The sequence below is a fragment of the Cydia splendana genome, chromosome 1 (assembly GCF_910591565.1).
Source record: "Cydia splendana chromosome 1, ilCydSple1.2, whole genome shotgun sequence".
Taxonomy (NCBI): domain Eukaryota; kingdom Metazoa; phylum Arthropoda; class Insecta; order Lepidoptera; family Tortricidae; genus Cydia; species Cydia splendana.
This window is the reverse complement of record NC_085960.1, coordinates 34,612,590-34,626,779: the sequence shown is the minus strand read 5'-3', so window position 1 is coordinate 34,626,779 and position 14,190 is coordinate 34,612,590. Positions and strand designations below refer to the sequence as shown.

General features: G+C 36.8%; 1 protein-coding gene across 1 annotated transcript; it reads right to left on the bottom strand.

Moving 5' to 3' along the window:
- Positions 1 to 1,353: 1,353 nt before the first annotated feature.
- Positions 1,354 to 4,669, bottom strand: LOC134794158 (uncharacterized). The gene is made up of 4 exons (XM_063765875.1): positions 4,402 to 4,669; positions 3,528 to 3,699; positions 3,109 to 3,240; positions 1,354 to 1,609 (listed from the first exon to the last, which is right to left on the bottom strand). The coding sequence occupies exons 1-4, from the start codon at positions 4,518 to 4,520 to the stop codon at positions 1,373 to 1,375; spliced, it is 660 nt and encodes a 219-aa protein (XP_063621945.1). The 5' UTR covers positions 4,521 to 4,669; the 3' UTR covers positions 1,354 to 1,372.
- Positions 4,670 to 14,190: the final 9,521 nt, after the last annotated feature.

Genomic DNA, 14,190 nt, shown 5'->3' with positions numbered 1-14,190 from the left:
ATTCCCTAACTGCAAACATACCTAAAGCAAGAACGCTAAACACGAAGAATTTCGTACATTCTATAATTTGTAAACACAGATGTCAATCACAATGAAAAAATCAGCGATGATCAACTCTGGCCAACGTGGGACTCGAACCTACCTGGGATTGCCGGTCCAATGCGTTACTAATTCCGCCAGCTGACTATCCGTCAATCAACGCGAATTTAGTAATTGCAACTTCGTGAAACAACGTGAAATTTTTTCATTGTGATTGACATCTGTATTTACAATTTATAGATTGTAATTGGGTACGTCCCACCATAAAAAAGGAAAAATATATTAACATTTAACTTCGTACATTGACATCCCATTTCCTATTTCTATTCTGAAAAAAAAAACGGGGTATAGTGTTTTTTTTTCTCTATAAAGTACTACGCCATACATTTTCTATGCAAGAAACAAATGGTCGTTCCATACAATTTCCTATGGGCAGTCCTTCATAGTAAAAAAAAAACACGAGTATAGTTTTGTGTGTACAAACCATGGAAATCAACCAATAATAAGCAATAATATAACTAGCATAAGGTGCAGTCTCGCATGTGTTCAGGGCAAGTGTTTCCGTTGTGACGTTGTGTGCGGTTTGTTGCCCGTTTTTGTATCGTAATTATGAATTAATTAATATAGGTTACTGAAAAACATATTTTATTTTATTTATCCAGGTTCACCTTTTCACCATGAATGATTCACAGGCTATCAACAGTTGTTTATCACCAAAATTAGATTAAGATAAGATGGGAGGATTAACTCTCAAGTACAATTCCCACCGAACGGGCGGAGTCGGCACGCATTTCACATTTGTACGGCCGCAAGCCGGTCGGCTCCTCGCGGACGCAGACGGCTCCGGTCGGACTCCATCGCTTCTACCATATCTACATAATGTATAGGCACATGGATAAATTCGCTCCGGTCGGTGGGAATCGTACATCATAAACGTTAGCTCAGTTAGCTGCCGCTCCGAAGATGAAAGGTGGTTTTGAAGAAAAAAAGTCCCTATAAAGTGGACTAAATACATATATGGTACTGGTCTATTCTTAACCCTTTATAAGACATAAAAGAGTCAGAAATTACGAAAAATTTAACCCTATTGAAACAAAGTTCAAAATCATGTGGGAAATATGTTCCCACGTTCCGTAAAAATAACTTATTGTTAGTCTGACTCACGACAGCTAAAATTCGATGGTACGTTCTTCTGTAAGGATTACCTCTCTTCCTATGACATATTAGATATTAGATATGTCATAGGACAATATCACCAACTTCATGGTAATAAAAACAAAAAATCTAATAATTTTCTAATTGTATAATAATTAACAAGCTACTTACAATAGAACTATTCAAGCCCACGTTCGGCCATAACTTTTTCTTCAATCTCCAAAATCTTTAACCTGACAGTAATATGATTCCTCATTTCAAAATATGTCAGCACAGACGACATCACCAACTGGAACGCGCCCATGTAAACTAAAGTTGAGTAGAAGGGCTTGGTTAGTTTTGCTAAGAACTCGAACATTACTTTAGGTCCCTCTATTAGATTGGGTACTCTGTATGTGGAGTATCTGCTGGCGAACTGAAAAATGAATAAAAGTGACATTTAAAAAACCATACATAATATCAAATAATATTAAGAAACCATTGGTAAGGAGCACGTTCCACAGATGGAGTGTTTACAAAAGGAAATTCAGGACTGTGGGAAATCGTCCAAAAAAATTCCCACCTGGGATTAACTAATAATTCCCTTTTGTTACCATTAAGGATAACTTGGAATGAATAAATCCCTTTTGAATTAAGTTGTTTCCAGTTCCTTTAGTTGGACCATAATAATGCCAGTTAAATATCAACACATGGTAAATATAGTTAATAATACCTGCTCCATAAAGATATTGTTATTGGCTTTTTGTGAAGGAATCATAACCAGTAGGGATGTACCGACTAGTCGGGAAAGCCGACTATCCGGCCACATTTGTAGTCGGCGATTAGTCGGCGACAATCGCCGACTAGTCGGCAAAAATGGCCGATTAGTCGGCACTTTATCAGTGAAAGAAAAACAGAAAAGTAAGAATTCGACAGTCAATATTTACGATATGTTTTTGGTTATTTTACTAAAATACCTATTTAGGGTGCATACGAAAACTTTTGTTGATATCACAGACAAGACATCCTCCAGACTGAGCATAGTAGCTCTACCCCCTCTGCCACAAATACGGTAGTTTTACTCCATTTTCGAGTCGAAAGTGTCTTTGTGTGACGTCCGTGTCTCTGAACGAACTAATCACGGCACGGGAACTCGCTGACCTCGTCCCCCGCACCCCCGTATTTTTGGCAGCATCGGTTTCATGAAATAAGTGCTCTAAACTCCGTCTAGAGGATTCCTCCTAGTCTATGGTTCATATAATTGACCGTTTGATCGTTATCGTATGTTGCTGGGCTGGTATTTTCCCCTACAGGTCGATCTCAAATGATTTTCGTGTAATTTCATGTGCAAGTTCGATAGTTATTTTTTTTTTATTATTTAGTTTTTGTTTTTTCTTAATGGTGGAGCCATGAGGAACGAGGGACTATTAATGTTATTGCAAAATTTTGAGACTTAGTCAGGGCACGTTGCTCGTAAAGACGCTGACCACAGGGGATAGGTTCTTAACTGGCGACTACGTACGGGAAATAGAGCCTTGGAAATACCTCCTACAAGCTGTACTGACGGTCTGCTCAGGATCGTAAAATAAAAGAACTAAAGACAGAAATTTAACGAGGATTCTTGAGATAAGTCTTTAAACTGTAGAGAACACCTTTTAGCCTAGCTAAATTATGATGAATAGCGCAACCAAAGGAGCAAAACTATGGTTTTTCACCTGAACTTATACGAAACTAATAATCTGGCCGACTAATCGGCCATTCGAGCGCCGATTAGTCGGCTAGTCGGCCAAATCTATAGTCGGTACATCACTAATAACCAGTTGTCCTCAATAGTAACTTTTTGTCACATTTTTCCCCACAGGACTACTAATGGGTAGAGACGAAAAGGAATAGGCTGAAATTCCTCTTCGATGAGATAATTCATTAGTGTCATACCATTAAAGCAGATGTAGGTCCCAACACCATGGGGTAGGCGACACCGAAGCCCCACTGGATGGCTGCAGATTTGAGCTCGTAGCAAATGGGACAGGCTTCTTGCTTCATCAATAACATCTCTGTTGATACCAACTGAAATAATTAATCACTCATATATATGTACCAAACTCAACCAAAAGGGTACTTATTGTTGGTTGTCAATAAACCGCTATTTCCAAATAGCTTGGTTAGTTATGAGTTAAGCTAATTGCTGCAGCGAAGGTGTTAAGAGTATTGCTGTTAGTGTAATCTTCAGAAGAAAATGGGACTTGTCATCATTGAGTCTTACTTCTACTTACTTAAATGATATGAAAACCAGGTGTGCCAGGTGAATAAAGACTTCTGACAAAGATTCCGGGTATCTTCCATAAGAAACTTACATGTCTATGAAACAATGCCGTCATCAATCCAGGCATCAGGGAAATGGGTATCACGGAGGAGAAAAATCCAAAGTTGCCCAACTTTAGTTTCTTCCTGTAGTGGTCATTTATGATAACGCCAGACAATGCGCTCATGCCTCCTAAGACCACCGGCCCGTAACGTAACGCCCATCTGCAAAGAAAAAATATAATGATACAGGTTGATTTACTAAATGTGAACCGATATACAGGTTTATTTCAGATATGAAGTAATTTTAATGGGTCTAATTCATTTTTCTAATAAAATCGTTACATGCAAAAACAGCTCTTTCAAAACACTATCTTATTAAACTTCTTTAAAATTTTATTACCCAGACTAAAGTGGTATCCAAATGGGACTGATCAAATCAGTTGATTTGATCACAAATGAAATTGGCGTCAATCTCCAATTTTAGATTTATGGTGATATTAGAGCCCTCTAAATTGAAAAAATGCCCCAGAACGAAAATACTGGCCTCACAAATTGGTATTTTTGTGTCCGCACCTCATTTCATCAGTAATATCGGTCAATATCGGCGGTTGAATTCGGCAAGCCAAATTGGTATTTGCGTCCGCACCTCCTGATTCGATCGGGCAATTGAATCAGATTGGCGAAACATTTACTTATCTGGATACGCCAAGACACAAAAAATAACCTCATCTGTTTTCATGTATTTTTCTAGTTTCAGAAATAATTATTATTAATCAGGTCTCTTGAATCCCCTTGTATAGCTTACGATATACGGCTGTTTTCATGCATACATTTTAATCAGATGCACTTTAAGGTTAGCAAACTTGTTAGAAAATTTATTATGATATTAACTAAACATAGTATGAACTAAAAGTAGATTCTTACGTATCGGAGAAAGATTCCCAATTAGAAATTAGCTCCCAAACATAATTGGTAGCTTCGACAGGCGTAAGTTCGACTGCATCTTTCGGAATCTCGCCGACCGTCCTGCCCCTTAAAGCCATGGCGGCAGTTATCACTGTTTAGTTACTCTTTATTATCATACACTACAGCATCTCAGGAAATAACACAATTTATTTTTCGGTTTTTCATTCAGAATATTCAGGTTTGGTTTACCAAATATCACGGAAATATTTTCATGTGCTAATCTAATGTCAACTTTAGAATTTCACATGAATGTCATGAATTTCAGAATCAGCTGGCTGTCAATATTGTCAATGTCAAAATGCGGACGTTCGGATTTCACCACTTATCGCAAAAAATGTCAATGCCACCTGCGACCAGCGATCAAGATTCTTCTTGGGATTCATACTGTTTTGCTGTTCCGTGAAGTAAAAATCCTGAATCGCGTGAGATTTCTAATGAGATTATGATCCTAGTTCTCTATCACTTCTCTAACTCCTCTACTTTCTAGGTACTTCTATCATTTATGCATATTCGAGCGATAGAGACAAATAGACGACCGAATACCGAATTGCACGATAGATGACGCTGTTCTGTCAGGGATGCGAAACTCCTGACTTCGGTCAAACTCGGCTCCGCTCGGCTCAGCATTGCTCCGAGCAATTATTAGGGTTGGCACCACTTGACTTCCTTTTGCGTGCACGACCACAGATAAGATAATCACTTGATTTTTGACAACCCTAAATAGCCGATAGGGATAGTGCCATATATTAGAAAGAGACAGCATGATTCGACCCTGAACCGCTGTCAAACTTCGTTTTTGTAGGAAGTTTCCTTTCTGTACGGTAGTACTATTAATTATTCTGTGGTTCTGTGCAGTATAAAGGCGTATTCCAGATTAGTCAATTTTTCGCCAATCTGATTAAATTGCCCGATCGAATCAGGACGTGCGGACGCAAACGCTAATTTGGCTCGCCGAATTCAACCGCCGATAATGACCGATATTACCGATAAAAGGAGGTGCGGACGCAAGAATACCAATTTTTAAATTTCGACCGCTCGATTTCGTTCGAGTTTCGAGTATTTCGTTAAATAATATCTGCAGTACCCGGCATTTAAATTCTACTAATATAATTGAAAACGAGTGGTCAATACCACTCGATTCCAAATTTCTATCGCTCGTATTTCAAAAATCAGCATTACGCTGTTTTCCACCGATTTTCGAGTGACGAAATCGAGCACTCGAAATTCAAAACTCGGCCCCCTGGGGCATTTTTTCAATTTAGAGGGCTCTAATATCACCATAAATCTAAAATTGGTGATTAAATTGGAGATTGACGCAATTTAATTTCTGATCAAATCGGTCGATTTGATCATCCCGTCTGGATACCGCTTCAATCCTAAATTGCGCTATCAAGATGATGGCGTTGTTTTATGTGGTGTAAGTTTTTCCTAATTCACGCATATCAAGATTTTTTCTTGGGAAAATGACCCTCTGTTGATAGGTACTATTTTGTTTAGTTCACGAATCTCCCGCTAGATTGCGCTATTACTTGTGGTAAAAATCCTGCATCGCCCTATTAACATTATTTCTTGGGGTAATTATTACACCAGTTTCACACGAATATTCCACCAAACCATTTATTACACTGTGTCAACTTGTAATAACAGAGTGATATGGTTTTGAAAAATACTATGAATATGATTCGGTTAAGTTGTGTATATATGATACCTTTGGGTAATGGTGTTTTACCCGTCCCCTTCCCTCCCCCTGCCGCAACCCCCCCTTTATGCATGAAATATGTCCCGGTTGACGGTTTTATTATTTTTTGAGAAAAGTATTAACTCAACTCAACTCAAAATATACTTTATTCATGTAGGCCTATCAACAAGCTCTTATGAATCGTAATTAATCTTAATCTAATTATCAGAGCAATTTATTGATGTTAATATTATTCCATAATAATATTGGATTATTATACAGATCAAATTTAACACTAAGAATTTCACAAAAGAATCGTCAAACATAAAAATATTAGAATTAGGAATAAAGTGTCAAGGTAAGAAATAATCCTTAATAAATTCTAAACAAAAAAGGTTATATACAACTTTTTGGTAAGACTCACCATATTCATGTATTAACTTGTTGAAGTTCAATATAACATAGTAGGTACGTGATTGTACTGAAAGAATCTTATACGGAGAATAAGCTTGCAAGGTTATTCTCCGTGTAGGATTTCTTTCAGTACTATTACGTGCTATGTTATATTGAACTTCAACAAGTTTTTCAACGGTTAAATTTTGTCGAAGTTCATCTAGCCATAACATGAATATGGTGCGTCATATCAAAAATTGAATATAACCAGTTTTTTTTATTTTTTTTAATAAGCAGAAACGTCTGTGAACGATGCTATTAAGCTTAGAATAAATTTAAAAGTGGAAAAATTACTGTCTTGGGGTCTTGGTGGCTCAGATGGCAGAGCACTGGAGTATCGATCCAGGGGTCGTGAGTTCAAGTCTCAACCAAGACAATAATTTTTCCACTTTTAAATTTAAAACCTTTTTTGTTAAGAATTACTAGGGATTTTTTGTTAGGGATTATTTCTTTCATTGACACTTTATTCCTATATTGTATACTTTCCCCAAAAAATGAAAAAAACTGTGAACCGGGACATATTTCATGGAAAAAGGGGGGGTTGCGGCAGGGGGAGGGAAGGGACGCTAGCGTGCGTAAAGCACCAAACCCAAAGGTATCATACTACATTCATAAAAGGCTGGCTATAATTAGTTTTTCAAAAAACACAATTTGACCGAATCAAATATTAGACAGTAAATTTTCCTGTTAAATTAGACTAATAAAACCATAATGCTTAATTTCCGTAGTCGACAAAAAACTGTATCTTATAGTTTTTCCCCTGGACTCTCATTTGTTATGCTAGACAGTTCTCTAGGGAGCGAGCCACATGGTGTTTGCCTCGCAAACAACCTTGCGCCAAGGACGTTCGTACGAACTAAACATTGAAAAAAAAAAAAGAATTGAACTAGATCATGAAATAAAATGAGTTAAAGCATGTTTTTATTCCTTGGCTTTTCTGTATCTTATTTTCCCTAGATACCTAATTTATGCTAACTAGGCATATAAGTATCTTGGGCAAGCCTGTAGGAATTAAGTTCTACATATAGGCGCCCATCAGCCACGGCTGTCTCTTCAAAGCAAGAGTGAATAGGATGTTACTAAACTACTGCCATTCATATCAGGTCTTTCTGTCAAGTCAGGTTAAGGTCCATAAACGAGTAGATAATTCCAAACCTAGTTCAAGAGTCGAGGAACCCTAATTTCAACCTCTTTACCATGTTTATGTACCTACTTAATGTAATCAAACACGGGTCCCACATTTACTAAGAACTTAGCTCAACATAATATATCAGTTTGGTCTAGTTGGCAGTTGACGACGAAACGACCTCTATCCTTGTAAGTGAAGTTGCAAGCTTATCATGTGTCATGAGGCGAATCGTGGGGAATTTGGTTTTGAGCCTTATGATGATTCGGGTAAGTCTTAATTATTGATACTTACATGTAAATTGTTACTTAGGTGAAATATAATAAGGGAAATAACCGCAATAACGAAAAAAAGTTTCGTCTATTGTACCCTCACGCTCCGCGATTGTTGCGCCATTTAGGGTCCTAGCTAAATTGGTTGTTCAATACTTACGCCATAGAATTTCCAATTTAGCAAGAACTCTAAATGTCATAACAATCGTGTGTGGTGACTGTACATGAATATGCATTATATGCAAAAGTGACAAACAGGCACATACACGATGTTTGGATTTTCAATGTTCGATTAAGAGCCCATCAACGTGCACACTAGCGCAACTGCTAAATAATCGTGATTATTTAAATTTAACGAAAGATATTTAAAAAATGGGGCCGCTACGTACTGTATTTTGTATTTAAGTACCTTTTGAATACATCAAACTAGATGATGTTGCTGGATTCTTCGATCAATGCGAACTCAAAACAAAAACGGCCGTTTTAACTTTGGACGCATAGATTGACGAATCCAGCAACATAAAAACTAGTTTGATGTATTCAAAAGGTACTTAAATATACTTGGTCAAGCAGATCTTGTCAGTAGAAAAAGGCGGCAAATTTGAAAAATGTAGGCGCGAAGGGATCTCGTCCCATAGAAAATTTGAATTTCGCGCCTTTTTTTTACTGTCAAGATTTGCTTGACCAGCTATATAAAATACAGTACGTAGCGGCCCCCTTTTTTTTTAAATATCTGTCGTTAAATTTAAATAATCAAAATTATTTAGCAGTGGAGCAAGTGTACACGTTGATGGACTCTGCAAGTAGGTATGTTAATGATTTAGTAATGTCAATAGAGGGGTCCTGTCATAGTAAATTTTGTAGTCACAGTAAATTTACTGCAATCTATCGAGTACTATCGACACACGATTAAAACTAAAAATGAAAACGTATAAAATTATCAAAAAAATGTATATATATTATATGGATAAATTATTTTATTATTTTTATATCATTTTGACCCATGTTCATTCACTGATATCTATGTGTTAAAATTGTTAAATATGAAACGGTATCGTCACGCCATCTAGCCGAGCATAGGCCAAAGGTGTGTGCGCAATCTATCCGAGAATGACTTTTTCTTAATTTCCGAGGCACGTTTTTTCCTTAGACTTTATTCATCTTATACGAAGTTACATATGTCTTTGGTAATGTACCTATAGTATACACTTATTCAATCTATACTCAAGAGCAAAAGGGGCCATTTCATTGACCAGTATTCATATGAGTAGGTAGGTACATATTAGTAATATAACATAAAATATGCTTCATATCGTCTAGCGTCCCGCGGGCCTAATAATTACTAGTAACTACTTAATTACCTCCAATATAATTGAAATTATTATTAAAATGGAACAGAGTTTTGCTTTTGCTTTATTTCGTTTGATTTTAGAACAAAACAAACATACAATATAGGTATGCTGCCGCGTTCTCCTCAAAAAGGTATGACCTGGGTATGACACATTTAATTTACACAGATTTCATTTGATCTGATCCGTACTAAATTATTAATATCCTTTTCAAAGTCGGTTAAATATTTCACTAGCAGGCAATAAATAGGTCAAGTCGTGCCAATAAAGTTCGGAAATTCATTAAATTACTTCGCAGTTAATTACTTCAAACGCTTCAAACTAACTACAATTACCTTTCGTCAGTTGGCGCGTTTGTTGTTGTTGAGAAATGTGTTACCGATGGTAATGTTGATGGTGTAACAATAATAATGTACTACCTAATGGAAAAATAAAAGTGCTTATATATTTTTAAGGGTCGGATCAAGCCAACTCTGCATGGCATTTGCAATGTCAAATTGTGGCAATGCCATAATTGATGTCAAATTGATGAAACATTGTAATAGTGCAAGTCAGGATCAAAGAATATAATACTCACTAGGAGAAGAACGGTAACTCCATACAAAAAAATGTCCCCAACCGTTTATACGTTTATACTAGTGGCGCCGTCTTTGTGTACCAATGGAACTAAAGTTGACAACCGGTTTAGCCTGGCGGGTATTGGTAGGTAGTAATTCTGTTGATAAACATATTTGTTATCTTCATATCACGAAATATATGCAAGATGCAAATATTACCCCTTGTTTGTGGTATTATCAATTGATTTAAATAAAAGGCATGTTTATGTTTATAACATTATATATATTATTTATTAAAAAATGTTTTACATATAAAAATATACACTGAAAACTGGCAACTGGAACTTAATAAAAAAATAGACATTAATAAAGCGCATTCACAAAGTTTTCAGTACCTTTTATACAAATAACATTAGGCATGCCTACCTATTACACTTTACACACAGATACACTACACTTTACATACGGCATTTTACACAGATTTCCAACTTGTATTCATACATTTCTTCACGGTTAATTAATACGCTTTCCAGATGCGTTATGACTAGGTTCCTTCTGAACCCACTAAAGTTGTAAATTTCACTCTGGCTGCTTCAACAGCCGTTGCTCCGCATTTAGGACATTTTCTATGTGCATTGCTGTAATCCATGTAGGTACAGACTTACAGTCTTAAGTGGTACGTAGCGGTACACGTTGTATGTATTATTTAAAGAGTTAATAAATAAAATTTTCGTTATGAACTTTAACCACAGCAGTTGGACAGAGTCATTGACAAATATATTTTTTATTATGGTGGGTAGACGTACCTACCCTCCATATATTTTATGAACATTGATAAAGACAGTTGGAAGCAAATATTCATTATAAAACTTAATCGCATGTAATTAAGTTTTAAGCGTTTTAAGTCCCGTTTTATGATTAATATTGTATAAAATTCGTGATAATTTAAATCAGAGTTGGGAGCAATGTTGCTGTAGAAAAATGTTTTTATTTTTATTACTCGCAACTTTTTCCCGGAGGCCAACGCACACATAGAAGATTAAGGCGCACACATGCGCAATTATTTGGGGACATAACTTTCTTAGGAAGTGAACAGGCCTTGGTCAGGATTTTTACTACACCTAACAGCGCCATCTAGCGTTAGATTTGTAAACGAAACAAATATTGTACAAGCCAGAGAGCGCAAACATCGAAAAACGTTATCTGTTACTCTATCGCTCGAATATGCAAGAGCGGTAGGGCCTCATATTCAGGATAATCTTTACAGCGCGAATAGCGCGATTCAGGATTTATGAAACAACGTCATCTACCTTTCAATTGGTTATTAAATAAACTGTTATATGCTTACCTAAAAAACCGGCCAAGTGCAAGTCGGACTCGCGCACGAAGGGTTCCGGACCATTACATACAACACCACAAAAAAATCACGTTTGTTGTATGGAAGCCCCACTTAAATATTTATTTTATTTTGTTATTAGTATTTGTTGTTATCTGTGAAAATTACAACTGTCTAGCTTCTTCTTCTTCTTCTTCTCGAGTTACAGCCTGGTGACAGACAGACGGACGGACGGACGGAAAGCGAGTCTTAGTAATAGAATAGGGTCCCGTTTTTACCCTTTGGGTACGGAACCCTAAAAAGATACTGGGCTTGCAAGTACCTAAGTGATGTGATGTACTTATCTAGGTACCTACATACTAATAAAATACATATTTATATACCTAGGTGAGTGACTAGAATAGGTAGGTAGGTAAAAGTTACCATACGTATAGTTAGACCAAGAAAAGTCTGCAACGATTTTGATAGCACACGCAGTGCAAGTGTTAATTTAAACGTCAAACTGCTATGAAATTATGATGTATAAATAACACTTGCACTGCGTATGCTATCAAAATCGTTGTAGACTTTTCTTGTTCGAACCCTAACAATTAGGGTATGTATGGTATTAGGTAAACAAATTTATCTATTGACTAGGAAATGCCGCATTCATCATACAAAAGTTCCTAATAAACCAATCAAAAGTACGTCATCTGTGATACCGTATTGAAGGTTTGCGACAAGATGATAAGATAAGTAGGTATAGATAGCTCAGTCCGTTCGTTTACACTGAAAGGGTCAGCCATATTTGTTTTTTTCTTTTTAAATATGCGTGGTAAATGACAATGGCCAGAGCGACAGCCAATTGGCTAGTGTGGTTTTTTGTGTTGGTGAATACGATTATTGGATATGTGTTTAAGTGTTGTTTGGTGAGTATTTTATTAGATTGTTTATGGTCTTTTAACTCTTTGTTATGAGTACAATCATGTTGTGTCTTTGTGATGTATTAGCGCGGGCAAGACGCACGATAACAACTCGGATGTAAAGACCTAGGGCCCCTAGGCACTTTGTATGGCACTAAGAATGTAGAGTGGCCCCCTTCTCCATCTCAAAACCATTGCTAGGTTACCTGGGCCCCAGGTTCCTCAAATTTCCAATGGAAATCGAGTAATAATGGTGGCCCCTGGTGGCCCGCAATTGGGCTAGTCGCAATAACCCCAAAGTGGCAATTACCCCGGTTGACCTTATAACCGCGAAAATCGAAGTTCGTGAATTTCGAGCAACTATCTCTGTCACTCCAATTATTTCTATGGAGTTATGATGTTTAAAATAACACTTGCACAGTCTGTGCTGGAAAAGTAAAGATTAATAAAGACTTACAACTTTAAATTATTTTTAGTTGCGAAAGATAACATTGGATTTTTTACATTTTAATATTTAATGAATGTAGGCGACTTAAATTTTCCCTTTTTCGAAGGCTAAGGGGTCGTCCATTAATTACGTCACATGAATTTCTAGGTTTTTTTACCCCTCCCCCCCTCCCTGTCACACTTGGTCACATTTGGCAAACCCCTCCCCCTTGGTGTGACGTCACATTTCTTCAACGAAATCGACAATTATTCATTTAATTTTATATCAAAATATTTTTAACAAAAGAAATGTTAGTAATTTTATAACCCAAAACTGATTAAGAAATAAAATAAAATAAAAACGATTAACGTTTCAAAAACTTGTTATTTACATGTACCTATATTAGAGTATAAAATAATTTAAATTTATTTTCGGTCACTGATGAAGTTAAAGTGACGTCACAAAGTTTGTGACTCCTCCTCCCCCTTGTCACAACATGTCACATTTTCTTGACCCCCCTCCCTCCCCCTAAACGTGTGATGTAATTAATGGATGACCCCTAACATGTGTTTTTTATTTCTTCAATTTTATTTTATTGAAAAGAAAAGGGATATGACTATTATTAATGTGGAATGGCGGATGCGGAACACCAACACGTGTAGGTAAATGAGAACGAGAGAAAACATTTTTCTATGATCTGACTACAGGGAGACAAATAGACAAATAATGTTCCTAAAGTAGCGTAAATTACATTTTCCCAAATATGCCCGGGAATAGTCGCATTCTGTTTGTAAATCGATAACGCAAAGTAGGTATGAGTCATCTTATTCCTAGGAATCCTGCACGCGATGCTGGGTGTTAACAGACATTTTCTGACACAGACCTTTTGCCAAGGTATCTCGTGAGAAGACGCTTTGTGCTATCTTGCTGCTAAGAGCGTCAGGGAAACAACATATTATTGATATTATACTTTTCTCTATCTCCGCAGAAATTATCCTCCTCCTCCTACATAAATTCCTTCTCCACTCCTATTAAGTTGCCTATAGAAATCAGTGAGTGAAATCTGCTATTATCAAGGCTATTTATCAGTCACTCCGTAATTATAAGGTAATTATATATTTCGAACTTGATCTTCATTAAAGGTATAATTAACAATTCGTTTAAATAATAAACGAAGCGACTAACCGAAACTGAAAGCTTTAAAAATCTGCCCTCGTTTTGAAGCGAGGAATAATATGTATGTCCATGTTTAAAACTAGTTCATATTTACAGGGAAAAATATTATATCGAGCGTGCATTTTCTCCAATACTAAATGTACTAAAACTGTAATGGCTCCTCTACACGTTGGCCCAACCTATTGGTCCAATATGTTGGGACAACGTGTAGAGGGGGTATTGGTGTCGGTTGGCTTATTGCTATCTCATTCTACCGCATGGCGGCGTCCCTTGGATTGGCCGGCGTTGGCCCATCGTGTAGAGGAGCCATAAGTAATTAATTTTATTTATGTTTACTTTTTGACGGGAAATGTCTCGTTTTTCAAAGGTGGTATGAGTTTTAATTTTTGGAAAAGGGGATGCTCCCTCCAAGGCTAAACCCGCTGGCAACTGGCGATGACGCTTAACATTCAAAACTGATGGGAACTACAT